The 24,959-nt window shown below is 44.5% G+C and overlaps 3 protein-coding genes across 5 annotated transcripts; 2 read left to right on the top strand and 1 right to left on the bottom strand.

The window, feature by feature from the left end:
* Positions 1–160: 160 nt before the first annotated feature.
* LOC148326802 (bone morphogenetic protein 7-like) lies at positions 161–8,151 on the bottom strand. Its single transcript, XM_088310006.1, has 7 exons — positions 7,630–8,151; positions 3,047–3,236; positions 1,718–1,869; positions 1,449–1,655; positions 1,302–1,372; positions 1,104–1,214; positions 161–1,018 (listed from the first exon to the last, which is right to left on the bottom strand). The coding sequence occupies exons 1-7, from the start codon at positions 8,105–8,107 to the stop codon at positions 869–871; spliced, it is 1,359 nt and encodes a 452-aa protein (XP_088166132.1). The 5' UTR covers positions 8,108–8,151; the 3' UTR covers positions 161–868.
* A 1,180-nt stretch (positions 8,152–9,331) lies between these two features.
* rae1 (ribonucleic acid export 1) lies at positions 9,332–13,321 on the top strand. Of its 3 annotated transcripts, XM_088310011.1 has the most exons (13): positions 9,332–9,495; positions 9,911–10,033; positions 10,154–10,258; positions 10,373–10,465; positions 10,549–10,635; positions 10,938–11,024; positions 11,113–11,184; positions 11,274–11,381; positions 11,472–11,578; positions 11,722–11,797; positions 12,044–12,238; positions 12,327–12,412; positions 12,966–13,321. In XM_088310011.1, coding segments are annotated over exons 2-13 (1,107 nt in total). In that variant the 5' UTR covers positions 9,332–9,495; positions 9,911–9,943; the 3' UTR covers positions 12,967–13,321. The 3 variants fall into 3 exon arrangements, with proteins under 3 accessions (XP_088166137.1, XP_088166136.1, XP_088166135.1); XM_088310010.1 differs by lacking the exon at positions 12,966–13,321 and having other exon boundaries at positions 9,916–10,033; positions 12,327–12,416; XM_088310009.1 differs by lacking the exon at positions 12,966–13,321 and having other exon boundaries at positions 12,327–12,416.
* A 1,723-nt stretch (positions 13,322–15,044) lies between these two features.
* LOC148326800 (RNA-binding protein 38-like) lies at positions 15,045–24,711 on the top strand. Its single transcript, XM_088309088.1, has 4 exons — positions 15,045–15,470; positions 17,592–17,715; positions 18,865–18,919; positions 22,979–24,711. Exons 1-4 carry the CDS (start codon positions 15,225–15,227, stop codon positions 23,319–23,321), a joined length of 768 nt encoding a protein of 255 aa, XP_088165214.1. The 5' UTR covers positions 15,045–15,224; the 3' UTR covers positions 23,322–24,711.
* The last annotated feature ends 248 nt before the right edge of the window (positions 24,712–24,959 follow it).

The following is a 24,959-nucleotide window of genomic DNA, read 5'->3' as shown; positions in this document are numbered from 1 at the left end:
TCACATGGCTGTCAGTCCACATTCCTGGTCCCTTCAAGATCTGCCATTAGCTGGCGACCAGTTGAGGGTGTACCCCACCGACTGCCCGACGACAGCTGGGATTGGCTGCGGCACCCCCCGTGACCCTCATGGGGGATAAGCGCTTTGGATAATGGATGGATGGTTGGATCACTTCAAACTGTACTTCGATGCTATTTCTTGTAACACTTCAGTTTATTCGACTTGGAAGGAAACGTGACAATGGACATAATACCCTCAGCCTTCTTCAGAATGTCAGACGGTCCAAAATTCATTTGCATGAATGACACTTTCATAATCTGACGTAAACATGCACCGAGGAACGAAACCTTTCATTCGGGTTCAAATATTATTTACAGTCTCGGACATGTCGCGGAACATTGACACCTTAACTTGGTCTAAGATGAGCAGTCCTGGAAAACGTTCACGGCCGTCTGGATCTTCCTCAGTATTTCCAGAACACACACAGTGCAGTGTTGCTCACATGGGAGGTCATGTTCAATTCCCGATCAAGCGTACACTTCCGCGCAGGAAATTGAGTTGGATCCTCTCGTGGTTGAAAGGTCACAACGAACGGTGGTAACTGCGCCTTAAACCAGTTCAAGTATCTTTGCTCAGATTGATTTTAGTGCATATTTGCGAACATAAAAATAAGCAGTCCCAAAAAAAAAAACATTTTTTGAGCAACCAGTGGTCAGTTTCTGGTCATAAATATAATCCCACAGATAAAAGCGTACTCTGTGACATAGGCTGTAAACCATTTCTTCTCTCCGATTCCACCGCTTCCTCCTTTTTTTTTTTTTAACATCCCTCATAAATGAGCTCATCCTTTATAACGGGCGATGAGCGGTCAGTGACATCCGCAGGCCCTGACCACCATGTTGCGGTACTTCTTTAGGATGACATTGGAGCTGTCATCAAAGTAGAGCACAGAGATGCCGTGGAGTTGCGTGGGAGCGCAGCAAGGCTTGGGCACTGTTCCCGGGTTGATAAAGTGCACCTGTGTTGAGAAGACGCATAAAGTAGTTTGCGCACGTTGTCACAGAGCCTGAGATTTGCGGTAACGGTGATTGTCCGAGACCTACCAGAGTTTGCACAATGGCGTGGTTTGTGGCGTTCATGTAGGAATTGAGTGGGAAGGCGCACTCGCCCTCGCAGTAGTACGCGGCATAGCCCTCTGGTGCAATGATCCAGTCCTGAAGGGAAGGAAATCCAGATAAGGAATTAGTAAAACACATGACAAATATAAGAATATATTTTTTTTTAAAAAATGGACACCTTACCTGCCATCCCAAATCTCTGAAACTGACATACAGCTCATGTTTCTTACAGCCATCTTTAGTTATGCCGAGATCTAATATTGAAAATGTAAAGATATGAAGAATTACATCTTTCTACTGTCTAAATGTGAAAATGTGCGACCAGGACACCTGTTGCGGCTTCGACCACCTTCAGCACATCTTGGACGGTCTTCTGCGGCTTGGATCGGTTCGAATGGCGCCCCCTGTGGGCGTGGGCGGAGCGGATGTTACGAAAGCGAACTTCGTTGGATTTGAAGAAGGCAACCAGGAAGGGTTGCTTTTCTTGTGCTCGGCTGCCTGTTAACAAGCCGGCCAGTTTGGGGCTCCTCCGATGACCTGCAGTGGAATCGCATTATCATCGTATGACGTCACGAGCACAAAGTCTCAAGTTGACTGACCTTGGTTGTCTTCCAGGACCAGTTGCAGGCCCAGATTGTTCTCTGGATTGGCCAGCCAAAGATTACTGGTGGCAGTCAGGTCAAAGATGAGCCAACCTTCCTCGGCGGCCCACACCTCACGTTGTTCCACCGGCAACAGATCCACTTCGCTGCTAGAATTGGTAAGAAGATAAATGTACGATCATTTATCTTTAAAAAAAAATGAAGCGGCAACTTAACGCATCAGGAGCAATGTGATGGTTTTCCTCACAACCTCGTAATGAACACACTTGTTGAGGAAAAATGAAGTCTGAATTGTGTGTGGTCTCGCACCAACAACCAGCGTGTCCGCTTCAAGGCAGATTTCGCAGACAATAGCTTTTGTTTCCAGAGTGATTTTTTTTTCGACCCTCAAGCAGACGTCTGTCTTTTGTCCTGACGCCTGCTCGTCTGTGCCGAGTGGCCTTTACGTAAGCGCCTGCCGTCTGCGAATGACAATGGTCTTGCCCTCATCAGCCCGACTGTCACCGATGAAAAAACACGCGTCCCGTCCTCCGCCGTGTGTCTCTCCAGCGTGCTGACAGAAGCAAGTCAAGTACGCTGACCGTGGAAAAGCAGCTCTTTGCAATCATTTGGGATAATAATGATCAAAAAATCTGTAACATCGTTTTATGCTGATAAAATGGGCTTCAAATTCCCATTTGAGATTATAATTAGCAGTATAATCAGGGGTAGGTTGTCAATAGAGGGCACGAGGGTGCCCTCGAGGACCAGATGAGTAACTCCTTGGACCTGTTCTAACAATAGCTCACAAGTGATGGGGCATTGTGATTTTCTAGGAATGTTCCCGAGGTGATCATTTGAAAATATAAACACTGGCAGCTGAATGGCAAAAGAACGTCATGAATTAAAAAATATTTCATAATAACATTATTTAAGGTAATTTGAGCAAATTTCATAGCTGAGCTGATAAGCTAGTAGCCATTCGAGCCAACCCTCCAAAAAAAAGAGCTTTGAGCTTTGGACGTAAAACAACAACAAAAATAAATACAATTAAAAATAAATAAATAAATAAATAAAAATCCCTTTCTTACAGCACGTTGGACAACTTCACGCACATCTGTCTCACAGTTCAGAGGTTGTGGGTTTGATTGCGGCATTCCTGTGAGGAGTTTGCATGTTTTCCTCATGCCTGCGGCTTTTCTCCGGGTATTCCGGTTTCCTCCCACATTCCAAAATGATGCATGTTAGGTTGCTTGAACACGCTAAGTTGTCCATAGTTGTGACCAGAATAACGAAAAAATAACGAAAAAAATAAAATAAAAATAACGTCATGACAAAGCTGCTTACCTGTGCGCCGCCCCCTGCAAGACTTGGTAGACGCTGATTCGGAACGTCTCGTTCTCATAGCGTTCCTGGATGAAATCCTTAAAAATCCTCAACTCTGCCGCCGTGACAGCTTCTCCCTCCGGAATACGGGAAAGATCAAATCGGAATTCCCTTTGGTGCTTCTGGTAAAGCAGTTCTTGATCCTGATCAACTGTCAGGAAGACAAAAATAGACATGAGGAAATACTTTTTTTTGATAGATTCACATCAAACATCTGGCAGAAGTTATCCAACAACATTTGATTGAGGCTTTTACGCACAATTTACAAGGCGCTCGATCGCAATAACACAAATGAATTGTGGTTTATTCTTTGAAAAACCTTCGGCGGCACACTAAACATTTGCCTCTCAAACAGAACATTAAGCCACTGTGAGATGCCAAAACAGACGATGTCAAATTCTATCCAAAATGTTGGCGACTACAACAATTCTCTGATGTGTGTCGCCTCTCGCCACGTCTCGGAAACGCCGCAGCAGGAATAGAAAAAATAACTCTCGCCTCAGTCTGCGACGTGATTGATCTAAACATCACTTAAGTCTGCCATACATGCCAATACGAGGGAGAAAAACACACCCGGCACCCAATTTGGCTCCCACATGTGTGCGCCACAAGAAAAGACCCATTAAGGCGCTGCCCGGAAAACCGCAGCTGCCAGCATGCTTTTACAAACACATTCACATCAAGCATCGAAATCCACACAATTCATGTCGCTGCCAGATTGTGCAGCACCCGCGGCTCGCTGATTCCTTTCCCATGTATCAACTGTCGCTGATTGTTGAGGATAGACGTCAAGCGGCAGCGGCGGTGTGGCTTTTTCCTCCCCGCCATGATGAAACCTCGCTCAGACTTTGCAGAAGAATGGCGCTCAGAAGAAAAGACCCCGAAGCTTTCTGACACTTGCCGGTGTTTTTTTTTTTTTTTTTGCAGCAACACGTTTGTCCTTGGAAAGAGCGCCGAAGGTCTCTGCCCAAGGTGCGCCGCCAAGCAGCGGTCGGCAGCTTGGAACAACCTGCTGACATCATTGTAACATCAGAACACAAACGCCGCCACCGCTACAATTTTAATTTCACAGCCCCGAGAAGGCCTCACACACATTGACACGGTCTTTTCAAAACAGTTCCAACGCCGCAAAAACACACGCACGCACATACACACGAGCGCGCTCGCTCCGCTGTGCATTCGGAACCCTGCCGGTCGTTAGTGTGACCGCAATTAAATGCTGGAAGGGAGCAAGGGGGGTATTTTTATGAAAGCAATAATTGCTTGTAAGGACTTGGCGTGTTTACGTTAGGGACCATTAGCTGCAAAGATCAGACCTCAGATATGCAAACTTCCCCCTGGGAGGGATTTCAACACTTCACTTTGCCCCTGACACTGCTGGGGCCACACAGACACGGAGCGTCCATGAAGCGTTTTGGGATTTTCGGAGAAGAAGAAACAGCATGGGTGGCGTGCTGACGTATCGGAGCGGTAGCGAAATAAAGAAAACAAAACATGACTTGGGAATTCTTTGCGAGGACTTTAAAATATCAAATGCGTCAACATTCGAAGCTCCACTTTTGTATTACTCAAGAGAACACTTTACGCCCCGATCGCAGCGTTTCAAGCCGACGTGTGTTGACAAGTTTGACAGCTTTGCACAAACTCCAAACTGTTTTCTTACAGATTATCACAGTTACCGAGAGGACTTTGTCAAAACAAATGCCCCGCCCCCCTTTCACCCCGTATAAATACATCTGCTCCAAACGGTGTCTTGTTTGTTTAGGATTTGCACAGATTCATAAAGTTTGACATTTGTGGCGTCTCATCGACAAAACCTTTGCAGGGATGGAAGCCTGCATGCGCTTGTTTCAGCGCGAGCGTACCGAATAAGGAAAATGACAGTGATTTTCGTACAAGTGCCTTGACTTCAGCTCTTTAGTTTTTTTCCTCCTCTAAAGAAAAGCTGTTAAGTCTGTCAGTTGCAAAAAAATACTGCACCCCATGTGTGTATTCAGAACTACAAAGTGCAATCCACCATAAATTCGGTGTGGCTCCAAAAGCACTGTACACATTTTGTATATGAATAAACCCTTTCTAACAATGTTGACTTCATTAAAGCCCCTCCTCCTCCACCTCCGCCGCCCACCTCCAACCAAACTAGCACACAAAGCGGAGTCCACCTGCAGGATATACCTTCATCTTCTAGATGCTGTGATCTTTACAGGGGAAATACCATAATCCATTTAAGTCTTGAAGCCATCATCTGGGGACCACCATGCTGCTCCAGCACAATGAGAGGCCCCAAGTTAAAAACGTAGTAAAATGATCGCAAAAAAAAAAAAAAAGGCATTCATGACATCTGTTTTCATAGCTCATCTGTTATTCTCACGTGTATAAAACTAAATTTAAAAAACATGCTATGCTTTGCTCGTTCAGATTTATTCATCTCAGATGGCTCTTGATTTTGCGTGTATATTTTCAAACTCAATTACATTAAACCAAATGGACGAGAGTGTAAACAGTTCGTTAAAATAAACGTCATCTCTTCCCAATTAGCCTTTAACCTTCTGCCAGGCCTTGAGGCAACGATCCTACAGGAGGAAACGCGACATGCATCCTGGCCCCAAACTGTTTAGATGGCTTGGAAAATGGAATCTACGTTAGTGATAGGCCGATGCGCTTTTTTCAGGGCCGACACCGATTATTAGTAGTCATGGAGGCCGATAACCGATATTTGAAGCTGATATTCATTTGTTGAAAAAAGGGTTAAAATGGTGTCAAAATTTTGAAAAATAAAAACTCCAAAAGTTAACAATGGCAAATAGTTTTTGTTATAAATTGTGAGTTATAGAAGACTGACATTTATTAAAAATACGGCAAAGTCTGTTTCCTTTCCTTCCTATGCTTGCGGGACCCCCCCCCGTAGTACGTGTGACTCAAGGTGAAAAAGCAAACAGGCAGCTTACTGCTGATTGGCTGCTACAAGGACCAATCTGCTTCTGCAGGCCGGGTCACGAGCACATCAGAGAGAGGGACAAAGAGAGAGAGAGAGAGATGTGTGCTGCAGCGAGACAAAATAAGTCTAATTTATCGGTCTTGAAAGTAAAAAAAAAAAGACGCAGATAATCGGCAAAATGCGAAATATCGGCCTCGATAATCAGCCCGGTCGATAATCGGTCTATCACTAATCTACATAAAATGTTAAAAGCAACAGAATAACACCCAAACTAACCACGGCAAGCTCTGCATCAGAGCTTTCAAGAAATGTGAAAAAGAAAAACACACACACACACACACACACACACACACAAAATGTATAGCCAATTTAATTTAAGGGCAGCGACGTTCAAGGCATGTAGTTAGCATGTCAGCCTCCCAGTCAAAGTTTCTGTGAATGAATTTTAGCTTGGGCCTTGTCAAGAGCATGCATGCTTGCATGGGATTTCTCCCACATTCCAAAAACATTGGGCCCCCTCCGCCTCATAAAGCAGCGAAAGGACATGTTGACAGGAACATAGTCCGAGTGAAAGTCACAGATGTGACCCCAAAAATAGCATTACGATTATCACGAGACAAACTGTATTCACACGGGAAGAACCATTATGATATTCAACTACTGCAAGCTATTTTCACACCAGTGTCACCTGCTGGATCTGATTCTGATTCTGAATTGCCCAAAGAGGAGTGCAATGTTTGTCTGTGATTGACTAGCGACCAGTCCAGGGTATATGTGTTTATATTCATCGTCATTTAATTTGTGCCAGCAAGTCAGCGCAGGCAGGTGAGGCAGAGCCAGTCTGTGCCCCTCACCCTGTATGTGAAGAGTTTAAAAAAATAATTAATATTAATTATCACGTTTAATTATTTTCCATTTTAGGTCTCCGGTCTATTGATTTATTATTCAATCTGATAATTTCATCATTAAAATGTGAGTGTCAGGCATGTGCTTGGCCCCAATAAATGAATTTGTCAAATTCTAAACCGATTTTCACGCGGATTGGTTCGTTTAAAATTCATATATTATAATACCAGAGACGTGGGTAATTGTATAATTGGAGCTTTCATAACATTAAATATAAAGGTAAGACCACATGCTTTAGAATTAATTAAAAAAAAAAGAAGAAAGATCAACAATGACGTTATATAAGAGATCATTTTGCTGTTCTTGCTATCATATTGTTGTGGAATGGATGTCATGAACCTCACCACACATCACTGCACCTGGCCATGAAAAAGATTTTAAATAAATGACACATGGTGGACATCTCACCAATAATTCATTGTTATGATTACCAGTGTGGCACAGAGACAGGAAAACCTAAAACCGAATTAAATTGAGCTGAACTGATTAAATTCAATGTAGTCATGACTTCATTACTGTATTTATTTGTAAAGAATACTACTGATAATGTGCTGTAATTTTTCCACGTGCCTCATATTTATCTCGTTGCACACTTGAGTACAATGACAATAAAGGGATTTCGAATTCTAATTCTAATATTTAGGCACTATAGACCAAACAAATACAGAAAAAGAAACTAAAAAATAAGTATTAAACTTACCAAGATTGACGAAACTCATGACCATATCAGCATCATCCAGGAAGCGACTGTCCTGCAGCCTCAAAATATTGGAAGCCTGGAGATCCAAATGAGGATTGTAGCTGGAATATCTGGTGTGCGGTGCGTCTGTCGAGGCGGTGTTGTACAGGTCCAGCATGAACAACGGGGCAGCGTTGAGCCTGGAGTGGACGTGCGTGGGTCGCGGGCGATGAGGGAGACCCAGGATGGAGAGGATCTCCCGTTGCATTTCCCTGCGCTCCTGAGTCCTCAGTCGGCGCTGGATGAAGCTGGAGCGCACCTCGTTGTCCACGGAGAAGTTGGAGAAGGACAAAACGCCACAATTCCAAGTCAGGAAAAGAAGCAGTATCCCCAAAGCGCGTGTCGCGGTTTGAACCATCGTGTTTAGGCGCGGCTCTGAAAGATATTGAAGTAATCGATCACTTGTCAAAAATCGAACAGGAGAATGCTGTAATCTCATAAATATCTGCAATAATCTGATGTAACAGTGTGCTCTCCAGTGTGTTCCACTCGTGAGCTTTCGTTTCATATGGCAATTTTGGAGCGCGTTTAGAGACCCTGTGTAAGAGGAGGAGGGGCGGGGGGAGTTGGGGGTGGGGGGGCGCTCATTTTAACTCGATCGAAAAGACAAGCTTGACATAATAATGTCTTTTAAAGAAGCGTGCATTTCCCATATGTGGAGGGGAGATTTTAACCCCAAGTGGCAAGCCCGTGCTTTAATCGTATTGAAAGAATTGGATAACTTTACGACCAACAAGAAGTAGACAAAAAAACGAGTCCTCTAATCAACACAGACTTCTTTGAACTGAAACAATCAGGTTGGTCCCTCCCTAATCATTTGGGGGTTGGGGGTGTGCTCCGAGGAGTGATCAGCTGCCATTTAGTGGCATGAAGGGACTTGCCAATAGCCCCAGTGAATTAGTGAAACAATGTGCAAAACACTCGCTGTTGCTTTGATAGATTGACTATGGCTCAAAATGTGGGTGATGAGTAAATAAAAGTAATAAAGTTGAACCCAACTCTTCGGTGCAGAATTATCAAGTGCTAATTGGAGGGTTTTATTGAACAGAACGCAAGGCTACGCGTCAATTTGCTTCAACAAAGTAAGATATACTGCAGTGGCGTGCAAAGGGGGGCTCGACGAGGCTGGGGCTTCGGGCAATTTCAATGGGCAGCAAAATTTCTGTTGACAGGAAATGTACCAGACACATGCAAAACAGACTGTTCAGACTACCAGACAAAATATGAATGTGCTGATTCCACATCTGCCCTTGTTCATTCTCTAGCACATCAGGTTTTGATGATGATGGTGATGAAGTTTAGGTTCAGCAACAGGTGGATTTTTATTCGGAAACGTCATAGCGATAAATTAAAAGGCATTTTGCAATCCGTAGTGAGAAAGCTTTTATAGTAAAACTTAAAAACCAAAAGAAATTGATGCACTGGCAAATAAGTAAAGACATTTTTTAAATCAGTGTCAAAAAATACTTAGAGCTGTCTCTCGTTCAAATGATTTTGTTGACCATTTTTAATGACAATAATACAAATGTTCAACAGTAACATCGGTTTAAAAATACCTCAAATAAAGATTAAATATATAGTAATGCATATATGTTTTTCAGTAATTTCCTTCAACTACAAATAAGTACCCCAAAAGGGAGCAGCACGTTTGTCCAACACTGCCCTCAAGGGGTGAAATCTGCACAGCACTTCATTCTAGCACACCTACGTCATCATACTGCGACACAGCGCAAAACAAGCGCCACATTTTTTGTTGCGCCGAATAAATTCGTTGTATTCGGCTCAAGCTCAGAGTCAAGTCTGGGATAAGAGATTATCGAATTCGGGGTATGTATACTCATGCATAAATGGCAATCTGTATTGTTTAAATGTTGCGTTTACCTTTGTGGCTCACGGGACGCCGGTCTGAAGGCAAGCTTTCCAACAGGGCGCTAGCTAGCTAACATTAGCTAGCTCTCAATTCGTGACACTTCACACACGTCTCTTATGTAAACCATCTTATAACAATAATGACGCCACATTTTTATTTGACAGCTGGTCGTTGTTGCTATTGCGCATGGTGGTATGATTCTGGCGATATTCGCAGTTTCTCTTCATCGAATGAACAGGTTTATTTACACGCGATTATATGTTGTATTAATAATACATAACGAGTGAAAGACTTTACGTCCATCATATTTGCCTGTCAAAATTGCAGTTTGTAGTCTGGATGACGAGAGGCCACATGTATTTCCTTTGCCAGGTCAGGTCGGATCAGCAATTACGGTAATGCACCATGAGTTTATTTGGCACAAATACCGGCTTTGTAACGACGGGAACTGGCGTTTTTGGAAGCTCAACGGCTGACACGCACAATCCTATGAAGGTAAACAACAATAACTGGCGATCCATTCATTTGTTGGCTTGTTACCATAGCAGACTACTCAGCATTTATCTAACAAAATAGGTCAATTATTTTAATTTTTTTTTTTTACCTGTCTCTCAGGACGTTGAAGTGACTTCCCCACCTGATGACAGCATCAGTTGTCTGGCTTTCAGCCCCCCCACCATGCCTGGAAACTTTCTCATTGGAGGATCCTGGGCTAATGATGTGAGTAATTGGAGAGTGGTTTGAGGAAAGTGTGAACCCTAGGGCATCATTTATGTCTTAACACTGTGTGATATTGACAGAAATGTTGCATTTGTTTGTATTGTTTGCCATTAGGTCCGGTGCTGGGAGGTGCAGGACAATGGTCAAACTGTCCCCAAAGCTCAACAGATGCACACAGGTCCTGTGCTTGATACATGCTGGAGTGATGTAAGTCTGACAATATATGAAGTTCTCTTGTAGATAAACAAAATAAATGTTCACCATGCTTGCCTTTTTTTTTTTTTATCCAGGATGGGAGTAAAGTTTTCACCGCTTCCTGTGACAAAACTGCCAAGATGTGGGATCTCAACAGCAACCAAGCAATGCAGATTGCACAGGTCAAGAGACGCGGTTCAGATTTCATGCTATGAAGTGACATAGTTCTGATTTACAATGGGAGTGTAAATGTTAAAAAAAATCTAATCCAAATGTGGATCAAATCTGATGTGCATCGCATACCTGCTAGTGTAAATGCGGCATCAACGCACATGTTTGAGCTCAACATGGTAATAAAAAAAAAATCACATCTACTGTAGACATTAAATCGCAATCAGACCTGTAGTGTAAACCCAGCCACAGAGATAAAAAAAAAAAATCACAAACGTTCTCCTTTCTCACTTGCATCCATTTCTCTTAACAGCACGATGGTCCAATCAAGTCGATTCACTGGATAAAAGCGCCTAACTACAGCTGTGTCATGACGGGCAGCTGGGACAAAACACTGAAGGTGCGCTCACCTGCGTCTGCTCTTTGAAGTGCATCACGTTCATTTTCAACCTTTCTGACATGACGCACACTTTTTGTTTTGATTCCAGTTTTGGGACACCCGCTCTCCCAATCCTATGATGTCTCTGCAGATGCCCGAAAGATGTTACTGTGCCGATGTTGTACGTTGCCTTGAAGAAGAACTGATGATGATGATATTTCGAGTGGGATTTTCGTGTCGCATCTCAATATCTCTGATTGGGCTCTCCAGGTGTACCCCATGGCGGTGGTGGCCACAGCTGAGCGGGGCCTAATTGTGTACCAGTTAGAGAACCAGCCTTCTGAATTTCGCCGACTTGAATCTCCTCTTAAACATCAGGTGAGTACTTGTTTTCATTAGGAAAGACGCATTTGTTATTTGTAGCTTTCCTCTAATTCCAAAATGTTATATTCCAAATGTGGCTTGCAGCACCGCTGTGTGGCCATTTTCAAGGACAAGCAGAACAAGCCAACTGGCTTTGCACTGGGAAGTATCGAGGGACGTGTTGCCATCCACTATATAAACCCTCCAAACCCGTAAGCATCCCAACGAAAGCTCTTATTTTATTAATTTTTTTATTATAGTATCTCATCAACCACTGCTTACTTGATTCCATTTTAATGCTGTCAAACATGCAAGCCGCAATCTGACAAAATTATGTTTGCCCGTTTTCAATTAGCGCCAAAGACAACTTCACCTTCAAGTGCCACAGGTCTAACGGAACCAACACGGCCACCCCGCAGGATATCTATGCTGTAAGACTTTGATTTTTACATTAACACACGACAGGGCGACCACAACTCACTGGACGACAGAAAGCCTCAGTAAATGGACCTCACCGTTGATGCCCCCATGAAAATATCTAATATGTTTGAAAGTTTACAGAACATGCCTAGAATTAAACTTATTAATCATTTGTTTTTGCAGTTATTTTCTGGAAAATTAGGCGTCAGTAAGAGGAGGAATGACAACTAATCAAAATGGCTTTCCGTCCCCACCAGGTCAACGCCATTTCCTTCCATCCCGTTCACGGAACTTTGGCAACTGTCGGCTCAGACGGCCGCTTCAGTTTTTGGGACAAAGACGCCCGCACCAAGTTGAAGACTTCGGAGCAGCTCGATCAGCCCATCACAGCCTGTTGCTTTAACCACAACGGGAACATCTTTGCATATGCGTCCAGCTATGACTGGTCAAAGGTGAAATGTCTTAAACCTGATCCCCAAAAAGTTGCCAACACATTTTAGAATGCGTTGAGGTCACCAATGAACCTATTGATCTCCTCAGGGCCACGAGTACTACAACCCCCAGAAGAAGAACTACATTTTCTTGAGGAATGCCGCAGAGGAGCTGAAGCCTCGGAACAAGAAATGGTGAGAAGCCGGCAACGACTGTCCATTAGCCCGGCGGACGCCGCGCTCGCTGAACGGGATCTTCACTTCCTCTATGCACGTGTGGCTCACACTGGGCCTTTTGCGACCACCGTGCAGCCCCGAGCATGCATGGATATGAGCGCAAATACTGATTCCAAGCCACTTCTTCTCCAAGCAGAAATTGGAGCAAACTGGTTGAGTGGGAATTGCGCTTTACACAAGTGACTAAATCTCTTTGATGGCTTGTGTGGTTTTTACGTCTGTGGCATGTGCAAAGCTGCCTTTGCACATCTCCGATGAGTGGGTTGAAAATGGAGCTTGCAGGTTTTTGAAGCTGTCTTTGCAGTGAGGCGTAGCATAGCGTGCTAAATGTTTGGCTTGGTATTTATGAAAGGATATTTATCAAAATACAGAGATTGGGAAAGCAATATTGGACAATGACTAGTGCCATTTTTGTACTATTTATTCTGTGCAAAATTGGACATTTATGAAATAAAGAGCCTGAAATAAACTGTTGGATTTCACTGACTGCCTCCCCTCCTTTTTTTTTTAGATTCTTCTTGCCAAGTGGCACCTGGTGTGGAGAAACGCTGACAGCCAGATGCTTTAGAGTGCGTATATGCTCAAGAAAGACTCCTTCCTTTTGACAAACACCTGGACCAGCTGCTGTGATGCTGCTTCCTGTCCATGGACCAATCAGAGAGGCCTACAAAAAAAATGGTTGTATAAAGTTGCATACATTTGGAGGGTTTGTCATTCATTTACATCGGGGTATGGTTTTCTTCTGTGTCCTTATGTTTTTTTTTTTTTTTTTACACTTCTCCAAAGACTGTCCATTTTTAATTTGTTGTTACTCTGTGGTTTATCTCTGGAATGTTGATGTAAAATAAATAAGTCAAGCGAATTGGACTGAAATGCCTTTCATCCATTTATTATCTGTGACTTGTCCTCAGTAGGTTCTTCTGTGAACTGGGGCCAGCTGAGATTGGGCGATAGGTGGGGCACGTGTACAAGAACAACCATTTACAGTCTTCTCTTAACCTAACATGAATGTGTTTGGGATATGGGAGGAAGCCAGAGTAAACCCGCGCGAGGGGAGAACACGAAGACCTGCGCGAAGATTTGAACTCAAAACTACATACATTTGAAGGCATTTATGCTAACCACTTCTGCCTATTGTGATTATTGCAATCAAACATTTGGTAGACTCACTCATATTACTTAATGATATCGACTTTTTGAGATGTAAATGTGTTAGTGAGTGACATAGGGACATAAATCCCATAATGGGATTGTATAAACGTGTTGGTTTGCTCGCGAATGCTTGTTTTAAGTAAATTGACCAGCAGGTGGAGCGTGTTGTCTATATTGCTCTTAACTGAAGGTGTTAGGTCAGATCAAGGACCTAAAGAAGGACAAATGAGATCAAAGATTCTTCATACAGGTTGAATCCTTTAAAGGTTGGGGCTAAACATCTATGCAAGTGTGGTAGGGGGTTGCCACGAGGTTATAAATGAGGTCACCGTGGTAGCAACAAAGGCCAAGTGTGAAAAGTGAACCGGGTCAGAGAGCCCAAGGTGTGAATTAAATGCCGTTTTATTGAGGTTATTGGAGTGTCACCTCTCTGTGAGCCTGACCCTTGATACTTAGCAGAGGGACTCCAAGTCGCCAAGGGCGGGAAGATTTTTCTGCGGCTGCACTTCACCGTCGCCTCTCAAAATCCGTATGCAAGTGGCACCATTTTCTGACACAGCTTGCCTCTTTGGTGTGAAATGTCCTCAACTTAGTGCACCCGATTCAGTTTTTGAAGCAGCTCATTTTAAGGTGCGTACCAAACAAGGCCATATTCAATATCCTGAAAAAGTTGAGTTACATTGCTTTAAAACATGGGTGGTGGATATTAATAAAACAGATGGTCATAACTACACAAAGCCCCAATATGACTGAGTTTCATGATTGATAATCATCCATTTTTCAATAGTGCTAGGGTTCGAGACTTCAATTAGTGGAGAACAGAGGTCAAAGCAAACATGGGGAATCCACATTGGAGTGGTTACCAGTCCACCAAGGGAAAGATTGATGATCACTAGACAAATATTTCCCATCCATATTTTGTAGGTAAATTTTAGCCTATCCCAGTTGGCTTTGGGTTCGAGACAAGGTGCACCATGGACTGGTTTCCAGTCAATGGCAAGATTAAATTGATTTAAAAAGAATAATGAGAATGATTAAGTTAGTAGTTTACCAAATGAATTTACTGCATTACTGTTGTTTTGAAAAGGCATACATTTGCGATTCTACAGTTCCAAAGATGGTCACTAAAGTAAAGCAAATATTTTATTTCTTTCAAACTGGACGCCACTCATACGCAATGAATGCACACTAATTGGATATAAAATCTCCTTTGAGGAGAATGGGTTAAGGCACTGTCCTGTATTTATTTTTTTTTGGGGGGGGGGTACAATTTGGAGTCTCTGAAGGACAAAGGCAGGTGCAGCGGGGGTTCCGTGTGGGCGGGGCGATATGGGGGACAACGCAAAGAAGTTGGCACGCAGGCGCTCATGTGATTGGCTAAGAGTTGTGCGGGGGCGGAGCCACATCTCCGGCATATAAAAATACTCGCCACTTGCCTTGTACAACAATCTATCTGTTGTGCACGCGAGAAGAGGATCCCCCTTATACGAGTAAATTAGCTAGCGGTTGCGAACAGCTTTGTTTTTACGCGCGGCACATCGAGTCGGTGTACTATCGTTTCAAAACGTTTTCACTAATGCCGGGCCGTCGTTAAAGCTACGTGAAGTCAGTTTAGCCAATGTGTGCCTCTGGAGGTTTGGCCGGCTCACCAATGCTTTTGCATCAGTTTATGAACGGAGCCCTGGAAGCCATGCATCCCACCACGCTCCAGAAGGACACTACTTTTACCAAAATCTTCGTCGGCGGCCTGCCGTACCACACCAACGACGCTTCGCTGCGAAAATACTTCGAGGCCTTTGGGGACATTGACGAGGCTGTGGTGATAACCGACAGGCAGACCGGCAAGTCCCGAGGATATGGTTTTGTAAGTAGAACAAGATACAAGTCGCTCACTTTTTCACCGTGATGGAATTGACACGCTGCCCTCATTCGCCTAATGGAGTGTATCTCATTGAATTTGCCGTCCAAACACTTTGTTGTTTTGTGCGCCTCCCCACGTGTTGATGTTTTGTCCTTGTATGACTACCACTTAGATCCATGTCGACTTTATGCCCTGTCCATGTAATTGAATTGTCTCTCTATCTTAATGAGGATGAGGGAATCACACGAGTTAACTAAGAAGATTATATTTCCACACATGCAACCCCCCCCCTACCCCAAAAGACAACCCCATTCACCCCTGGCTTATGGTTTTAAGTGTGGGAGAGTCTGTCAGCACTTGGTTCCTTTATATGGTTCTTTTGGAGCAGCAGCAGTGGGAGACGTTGACCTTGTGCAGAGTGCCCTCCATTGTCATAGACGGAAGCGCCTGCATTGCTCACCGTTTTGATGATTTACGCTGCAACTTGGCCGCTATGAAATTGAATTGTCTACACCCTGTGAATGTTGCCGTCAACTCGGCAAAGATCTTATCTTTTGGAAGTCGCTTTGGCCTAAAGTTGCGCCGCCAGCCCCCCCCCCTCCCAACAATCACAAAACGTCATACATAAATCATGATGGAATTGTTTATGAATCCAGTGAACAAAAAGTGTCCTGTTGCATTCTCTCAGGCCTCGCTAATAGGTGACTTATCCCGTCCGCCCCTGCCAGATAAAACCGGCCATTCTCCCTTTGACACAAAGCACAGAAGCCATGTGAGCAATGCAAATATTTACCAGAACTCTGAAAAGACCCATCAGCACTAGTTCTGTCAGGCCAAAGAAGGAATGGAAAAGTGTTGTGATGTGTGTGTGTGTGTGTGTGTGTGTGTGTGTGTGTGTGTGTGTGTGTTTACAGGCATTATGGAAGACAATTGCTTGGTGTTTACACATCAGCTACTAAACCGGGGAAAACTGCCCGACGAGTCTTGTTGCTAACGGTTGAGTGTGGAGACCGGTGTTACCTGTCAAACAGGCTTGTCGGGATGTGTCTGCCCTGCTGTCACCCATGCACATGATTAGTTGACCAACAGGAGACAAACTGCTCCTTTCGAAAGGGGGCGGGCGAGGTGGCCCAAAGCTGAGCTCACCTTTTATCCAAACACACTTCAGAAGTGGATTAGTGGGACCCCCACAGCAAGGCTCCACACAGTGTAAACAAAGCCTCGTTCCTTCCTGTGTGTTCACAACACAGACGGCGCAGTGGGCTTTTTGTCGCTTTGCTTTTTTTTTTTTTAATGCCCTTTAAAACAATGATAGCCATGACCGACATTCATTCAGTTGCAGTTTGAGCTGAGCGAAGCCACTGAGTTGGCAGAACATGGCAATCAAAACAGAAGGGCTTGTCTAATGCCTGGAGGGAGAAAGGAGGGGGCGGACGAAGACAAGCGCCTTAATATTGCGTCCCTAATTGGATAACCTTCTTAAATGTTACTCCGCTCGAATCCATATTTCAGCAGGTATGCCAATTCCGTTGTGGGCTACTTGAAAGAAATAACCATGGGATTGGTTTGGGTTTAAGAGTGGGAATGAAAATAGGATTTAGTTTTTTTTCAGTGGGGGTTCCATCCCTAAAGAAAATTATAGTTAACCGTCACTATGTTGCTGTTTAACATTCGCAATTTGACATTTAACCTTCCATCATTTGCTCTTTTTGTGGTCCAGCCAAATTAAAAAAAAAAAAAAGGTTTTACTTTGGTACCATCTTAAAGGGACCTTGGTGCCGAGGGGCTTTTTAAAACTGAATTGAGGCGTTTCATTTCGACAATCGTAGTGCTTTGCTGCCGTCTTGTTGCCGACGAACTGTCTTGAAATGAATTCAGGCGCTTCATTTAGACAACAGTAGTGCTTTGCCGCCATGCTGTGGCATTTCAAGACGATTGCAAACTTTTTCATATCAGAGATCTGCGGGATGTAACCTAACCTCTCATTGGTCTTCTAGCAAACCACTTGAGGCTGAATCAACCATGCCTCTGCTTGTCACAGCCAATCAGTGCACTCCTTCTACTATGCATTAGACCAAATTCTTAACAATCAATGATTATTGCCATCACGATGTCATTCGCCAGGTAACGATGACAGACCGAGGGTCGGCTGAGAGAGCCTGCAAGGATCCCAACCCCATTATTGACGGCAGAAAGGCCAATGTCAACCTGGCCTATCTTGGTGCCAAGCCCCGCAGCATTCAAACAGGTGGGACATATTTTTTTTTTCCCTTGTATGTTTTCATGAAATCAGAGTGTTCCCAGCTTGATCAACAAGCGAGCTCCAGTTTGGACTGACTTGAAGGATCAAACGACAGCCTGTTCTTGATAAGAGGGGCTCGGGAAAAACTGTACATCTTATTAGCATATTGTCTAACATATGGCACGTCCAAAAGGAGATGTTTATGAATCCATTTGTTTACGAAACTTGATGACAATCAGTCATGTTTCGTTCGCGATAGGTGAAAAATGACTGTCGAATGAACATATGAGAATAATAATTACAGCTTGTTAAAACACGATTAAATATTCCTTATTAGTATTGGTTATAATATGAGTAGTACTTTGTAACATGTTCTTTAAACTTCACTCTCTCACTGGCACATGCTTGCTTCAAATAGCAGCTCAACCAAAAGTCCACTAGCTGAATGCTAACGTATAATGGGGAACACCATTGATAGGCTAACGGGAATTAGCATAGATTTGATGTCAGTGGTGCTAAAGATTGAATAAAATCATTTACAAAGCATGATGATGGCACAACCATGCTTCACTGTAGGTGTGGCGTTCTTTTGATGACGTTTGCATAGTTCATAATTTCTCCACTTGATGATGATTGTCTATTTTGTCTTCAATATGATATTAATGCCTTGGAAATTAATTGGTACCCTTCTCTTAAGTGATATCTTTAAACAATGAGATCCCTGTGATGCCCTGGAGGCTCTTTTCGGATTACTGCTTGTGCTCGCAGATTTCGACGTAAAAACACCAAATTTTATTTAGATTTTGAGAACCTTGTATTGGATTAGGGGTGTGCAGACTTTTTAAAATGCATTATACCTTCTCTCTGCTTAGCTCTTCTCTTAATTCCGCTTCAGCTACATCCAGAAGAGTTCAGTGCCTCGTGGAACGACACTCAAGACGCGCAACTGAATTTGAATTTACTGTACACTGAACTGTAAAAACCTCTAAAAAAGATAAACCACGAAATAGCGGGGGTTCGCTCTATCGCACGTTGTTGCACAAAGATTGGAACAGGCCCTGCCTCTGTCTCGCTTATGGTCTTTGTGTATTGTTCTCTGCTCCTCCTCTGTAAATGCAAATGTGTGTGTCTGACAGTCGACCTCGTATCTTGCAGGCATATCCATCGGAGTGCAGCCCATTCACCCGGCATTCATCCAGAGGCAGTATGGGTAAGTGAAAGGGAGTGGGCGCTTGTGCGTGCCTGTGTGTGTGTATAATGTGTGTCTGTGTGCGCACTCTTGTGTTAGAAACTTTGTGCAATGCCACTAGGCCACTATTTCTTGGACAAACAGGGCCTCTGGAAAGTACATGTCAGTTTCTGGGCCTGCTTGCAACTCCAGAGGGAGTCCATTAGCATATTAGAATTTTCTAGGCCATGGAGATTGCTCGCGTATCTGTGGTAAATGAAGGGCATTCCAAAGGTGAACGTGTGACTCACTTGTTAAGTTTTTGTTCAGGAGCTTATTGACGAGTCTACTTTCCTCGAGTGGGCTCGGAATCCCGGAAGCGGGTGTTTTGCAGGAGCAGCCGGGGCGAGCGTCTCAGACACGGACTGCTGAGCAGTTAATGAGCGTTTTGCTGTTTTCATGTTTCCACACTCTGTAGGGACACTGATAAAATAACATGCCCCCCCCCCCTTAAAAAAAAAACAAAAAAAAACTGTCGTCAACTGGCAGTTATTGTCTACTCATGTGTCATTAAATCAAACCAGGCTGTGTATAAATGATCCGCCGGGAATATGTCCCGTCTTGTTCCGGGCCACGCGGAGAACCCGGGAAAGTCCCATGTCCGCGCTTCTGTTACCATGGCGATCACAGATTGCACAGAAAAAAAAAGCCCTGTGGGTTTTGAAATGTGCCGTTTTGAGGTATGGCTGTGGCAGGTGCCGGCTCATATTACAGCCTTTTAATCACCCGTGGCCACCACCCCACAGAGGCGGCGGGATACACCAAGCACCTGTCCTCCTGCCCCTGAGTCTTGGAGATGGTGAGTGACAGACGCAGGCCTCCCTAAGACACACGGCCTACAAGTGGCTTTTCTTTCAGCCTCTTCTCCCCCCTTGACGACATATGGCGTGCTGACACGGTCTCAAGTGGGATTGTAAGCAGAAATGGAGTATTGTATACAGTGTGTGTGTGTGTGCGTGTGTATTATATCTACGGTCAGCAGATGCTTTGGACTGTAAGGGTCAGAAGAGGTGAGGCAAGTCATTGTTTTGATAGCGACGACCCCCCACCACATTCGCTCACCATTTCCCACTCCAGTCATCTTTGCATTGATGGACGCCTGTTTTTTTTGGGTTTTTTTCAAATTATTATTTAAATCAGTCTCTTCCTTGGCCGCCACTGGCAGTGTGAAAGCTGACACTTCTGCGATGCAGTGGGGGGGTCGGGGTTAGGTAGTTAAAGGGGGTGTTGAGCCTTGCTTTTATCTGGAGCTGTTGTTTTTTTAATGAGGCAGCGTGCATCCAAGGAAACACACCACTACAGGTGTGAAACGTCGCATCCTCAAGTGGAAAGCGAAGGATATTAGGCGGTGGGTTTTCATGTTAGCACCAAAAATGAACACATCTGCTGTAAAAAAAAAATAAATAAAAAATGAGCGAGGTCCACTTAAGTGCTGTTAAATATTAATTTTCCGTCTCATTTCGACTTTTATTAGATGTTCTCTTGGGACGCACACATGCTGCTGTGCTGCAAAATCTGCATATAATTTGTGTTGATTTTCCAGAAATGTCGCGTTTCTGTTTGATATCCTAATCATGAGGCCGTGCCTTTCCTGTGCGTATTTGCAATATTTACAAGCATTCATTTCAAATATGCTTCTTAAACCAAGCTAGCCCCACAGTGCCATTGTGTCAAAATCACGCAAGGCCGCCGTCAGCACAAAAGCAGCTGACCTCGGACTTTCTGGCCCGTGTCCACGTTGGCCTGTCACCCGCTCACGGTCCACACCAGACCTCTCGGCATCCTCTCACTGCTTATCTCTTTAGATACAAGCTAAAATTAAAGCTAACACCTCGGCATCATATCAGGAAAAGGATTCCTTTTGTCTGGCCTTATCCTCTGCATTCCATTTTAAGTCCACACGATCCCTTCAGATTTCCTTGTGGGAGATTACATCAGCGGGCGACAGTCAAGGCCGGAGACGAGTCACGTTCTGCACACTCGGCGAGTGTACTAATGTATGGTCATTGCGAGCGGCGCATGAGGCTGAATACTTTTTTGACATTTGTTTGCTCATTGGCCGTCGGAGTCTAGTTTTTATCCGTCGCGTTTGTTCATCGGATTAGATTCTGTCTTCTTATTTTGCTCCTGCTTAGGAATGAAGCGGGTGTGTGTGTAAGAGGATGTAGTATGGAACATTGATTTTGATATACGTGTATACATATACAGTCAGATTTAAAAAAAAAAACAAAAAACAAAAAAACATTTCTTTGTTGATAATAATCCTCCTCCTGTCCAATTTCCTGCCGCGGTTGCTGTACGCTGCCAGCTGATGATCAGAGGACACCCCCCGCCCCCCTCCCCCAAATATAGGACTAGTCCCGAGGAAGGGTTTGACAGCAAATGTCCTACCCCCACATCCCGTCTCTCTGCAAGGTGCCAGTGATGGCTTGAGAGTGCCGTGGCGTGCCGTGCGGTGTGCTGTGATGTTTTGGAGTGCCTTTTTATCTTTTCCCGTTTTGTGTGCGAGTGATATGTAGTGAAGAGGTTGCGCTGGTTGCGGTGTGACTCTTTCCCTATTATGGCATGGTTTGGGGTTTGCAGTGGTTACTGGTGTGTGGGAGGCTGCCGTGCGTGTGTGTGTGTGGGTGTGTGTGTGTGTGTGAGTGTGTGTGTCGTGGAGCGTGATGACATCCCTATTATTGCATGCTTCCATCCCTTACTGTGTTGATTCCACGGCAGCCCCTCATTACTGATGATTGAAGACGGAAGCTGAAATGTTTTATCAGCACTGAGAGGCAGCTCAGTTAATGACGTTTGTTTTGATGCGTTTTTCTTTCTTCATCAATGTTTTGCCACGCCGAACTAAAATGTGTATATATAAAAAAAAAAAAAAAAAAGCACCAAATCCACTAAGCATTGCGATTTTGCTGCTTTTCCATTGTTGGTGAACTGCGTCTTGGTATTCTTCATTAACAACGACAAGTAAAATTTTGTGTTCTTCCAAAGTACAATGCAAAAGTCTTGGACCATCCCTAGCTTTGCTGCAATGACCTTTTTCGTAGTACAGACATTGGCAAATAATGCAATAAGAAATAGTTAAGTTATATACCATTCAGAATCTTAACGTCCATCTTTCTGTCAGGTGTCTGGTGGTTATGCACTATAAGGTCAATATAGCATTGCTAACACAACAAAAGACATTTGCACTGTGCTGTTTGTCAACCAACCAATCAGTGGTCTTCAGCATGTCGAGCTCCAGCTTGGAACCGGAGGGTCAGGTCAGGCAGGGATCTTGTCCCGCTGTGCCCACGCCCCCTCAAAAAAAAAAACAAGCAACTAGTTATTTGTTACTAGTCTGCATCCCGACTACTGTTGGCGTGCCCTTGAGCAAGGCATCAAACCAACACGTTCTCAGCTCAGGGGCGCGGCCACCCACCATTTGCACGCTCGCTCGCTTTCACGTGCCTGCGTGTGTTGTGCCGTACAGAGTGTAAATAGAATATCCTCATGTGGATTAAAATCAGCACAAACAAGTTATTTTGGTGGTCCTGGTTTAAAAAAAAAAACTAGGGGATGTGGGGGGACGTGGTTCGAGAGAACTTTTGAGCCACACAGAACAGTTTCAATCACCTGTCAAAGAGCTACCACAGCACCTGACAGCAGTATTGATAAGCCCCCCGCAGCGTGTGTGCGCGTGTTTTTTTTTTTTTTTGGTGTGTGTGTGTGTGTGTGCGTGTGAAAAGCAGCAGCTGTTAAAACACTCTGCTGGTGCCTGAACTTGAAAACCTGCCAGTAACGGCTGACTCCATCATTCAGCCACTCCTCCCCACACTTGGAGCTTAGAAGGCCCAACCTAACATGTTTGGTAGGTTTTTTTTTTTGCTAACCGACACAGACAGAAAGTAGAGTCATCTCCATCTCCTCCTAACCGCCTCTGGCGCTCACAACTGTGAGAGTCCCCGCTACGCAGTTTGCTTTACGCTCTGGAAGAAAATGTAAACAATCGAAGCCTAACGCCCCTTTTTTTGCTCTTTTTAATTTTTTTGTTACTGTGTGCAGGTTGGCCCCGCCTTACGTCTACCCGCAAGCCTACGTGCAGCCCAGCCTGGTGCTGCCCACCCAGCTGTCGTCCTCGGTGACTAGCAGCCCGTACCTGGACTACAGCGCCGCCTACACGCAGTACGCCCAAGCCAACTTCGAGCAGCAGTATCCCTACGCCGCCTCCCCGGCCGGCTTCCTGGGCTACAGTTACGCCGCCAGCCCCGCCGCCAGCGTGGGGCCGGCCCCCGCCGCCACCGCGCCATCCACCGTGCACCCCAGCCTGCCCTCGGCCGCCGGGCCGGCCACCGCCTTCCTGCACTACGCTCCGCAGCAGCAAATCCAGCCTGACCGCATGCAGTGAGCTGAGGAAAGAGTGTGGAGGGGGGGACGGACGGAGGGAGGGAGGGAGGGGTCAGAAGGTGGACAGAGGATGACAAAATGCCCTTTGGGGCTACCCAGTTTTCAAGACATTTCAGGAAAAGGAGGGCGACTATTGCACTAGACGCTATATATCAGGATGTCCTCTTTGCGCACGGTGTAAAGGGTGAAGATGGGGTGGGAGGGGCGGGGGGGGGGGGGCGTATAGGCAGGCTGAGAAGCTTTAATGTACAAGATCGCTTCCAAGGGCTTCTAGGAGCTGATTCTTTATTATTATTATTATTATTATTATTGTTCTTCTTTGTATTGTCCTTTACTATTATTATTATATTGATGTTATTGTTGATTTGTAAGCCATCGTTATCATTTTCATGCCTCTTGGCTCAGTCAGTGAAGTGACACACGTCTGTGGTCCATATTGTTTTGAGAGCATCCTGTGACATGCTTCGAAGTATCTCAGCTGGATGTGAGAGGGGCTGCTGTCCACGGACACTGCGGTTGGGAGGGGAGGGTGAGGAGAAGGGGGGGTGGTCAGCCTCTCACCATCACTGCCCTCGTGCTCGATCACGGTGAGGTAAAGCACTGCGCCGCCATGAACAAACTCCCAGCACTCAGCTCAGCTCCAACATGGGGGACACAATGTTTGACCTTACCCAAAAAAACAACAAAAAAAAGGACTTGGAGCTGCATTGTATTCTGCCTGGACGAGATCAGGAAGACATTCTTTTTATTGAAGAGGCCTTAATAAATAAAAAGTACGCCCCGCCCCCCCTCCCCTGATTCACTCAAGCTTCTTTTGCCAGAAGTGCAGACTTTGTAACTGCTCTGTTCCCATCAGTCAGTCATTAACCTGACCCACTCGTATCGTAGTTATTTTCGGTGGATGTAGATGATTACATGCCGTGTGTGGCCGTTTGGGACCAAGCGTGCTGCCTTCTTGTAATAGATGCTAACCGACACGGCGCTCAACCAGTGCATTGTTTGCTTGTTTTGTTGTTTTTTTCTCCTCTGTATCTCATCGTCACCAATTGTCCAAGCACTGCATTCAAGATATTTTCAGTCCTCAAGTACATTTACAATATTTATATGTAGGTATTTATAAGAGGTACTAAGTTAAATAGCGTGTTATTTTTTTTTCTTTTCTTTTTGTACTATGACTGTAGTTGTAGCACTGATGCCAATTAACCTGCAGAAGCATACCTGCACATTTATTCATGGGGTCAAATTATTTTGTCACCATGACAGTGCATTTGTGTGAGTGCTGCTACAGACGAGGCCTATTTGTAGATCACTTTCTGGTTGCATCAGCAAATGACTTTTATAGTCCTTTTAAGAAAAGCCATACAACAAATTGAGAATAAAGAATTTGTACTGAGCAATTTTTTAGTGTGTATTTGTCATTTCAATCTCACTAAAATTAAAGTTGCATTTTTAATAAAAATGATAATATTGAAACGAGTGAATAGGTTACTTGTGTTTAGTGAGTTATTGTTGGCACATTACCGTGGTACTAACATGGGGTCACAGGGTTCACTGAAGTGTGCTTGTTATCCAGACGAGTGTGCGTGTGCGTGTGTGTGTGCGTCGCTGTATCCTTCGCATGGGTGTTGTGTCGGGCGGC

The sequence above is a fragment of the Idiotropiscis lumnitzeri genome, chromosome 11 (assembly GCF_059441095.1).
Source record: "Idiotropiscis lumnitzeri isolate Australia: NSW breed Sydney's pygmy pipehorse chromosome 11, RoL_Ilum_1.0, whole genome shotgun sequence".
Taxonomy (NCBI): domain Eukaryota; kingdom Metazoa; phylum Chordata; class Actinopteri; order Syngnathiformes; family Syngnathidae; genus Idiotropiscis; species Idiotropiscis lumnitzeri.
The sequence above is the reverse complement of the archived record's forward strand: the minus strand, read 5'-3'. Positions and strand labels throughout refer to the sequence as shown.

Coding starts and splice junctions, on each gene's coding strand:
- LOC148326802 (XM_088310006.1), bottom strand. CDS start 8,107: ATGAGATTACAGCATTCTCCTGTTCGATTTTTGACAAGTGATCGATTA. Junction 3,237..7,629: donor CATGAGTTTCGTCAATCTTG/GTAAGTTTAATA, acceptor TCTTCCTGACAG/TTGATCAGGATCAAGAACTG. Junction 1,656..1,717: donor GGTCCTGGAAGACAACCAAG/GTCAGTCAACTT, acceptor ATTCCACTGCAG/GTCATCGGAGGAGCCCCAAA.
- rae1 (XM_088310010.1), top strand. CDS start 9,944: ATGAGTTTATTTGGCACAAATACCGGCTTTGTAACGACGGGAACTGGC. Junction 10,034..10,153: donor ACACGCACAATCCTATGAAG/GTAAACAACAAT, acceptor CCTGTCTCTCAG/GACGTTGAAGTGACTTCCCC. Junction 11,798..12,043: donor CCCCGCAGGATATCTATGCT/GTAAGACTTTGA, acceptor CGTCCCCACCAG/GTCAACGCCATTTCCTTCCA.
- LOC148326800 (XM_088309088.1), top strand. CDS start 15,225: ATGTGTGCCTCTGGAGGTTTGGCCGGCTCACCAATGCTTTTGCATCAG. Junction 17,716..18,864: donor GCCCCGCAGCATTCAAACAG/GTGGGACATATT, acceptor CGTATCTTGCAG/GCATATCCATCGGAGTGCAG. Junction 18,920..22,978: donor TTCATCCAGAGGCAGTATGG/GTAAGTGAAAGG, acceptor TACTGTGTGCAG/GTTGGCCCCGCCTTACGTCT.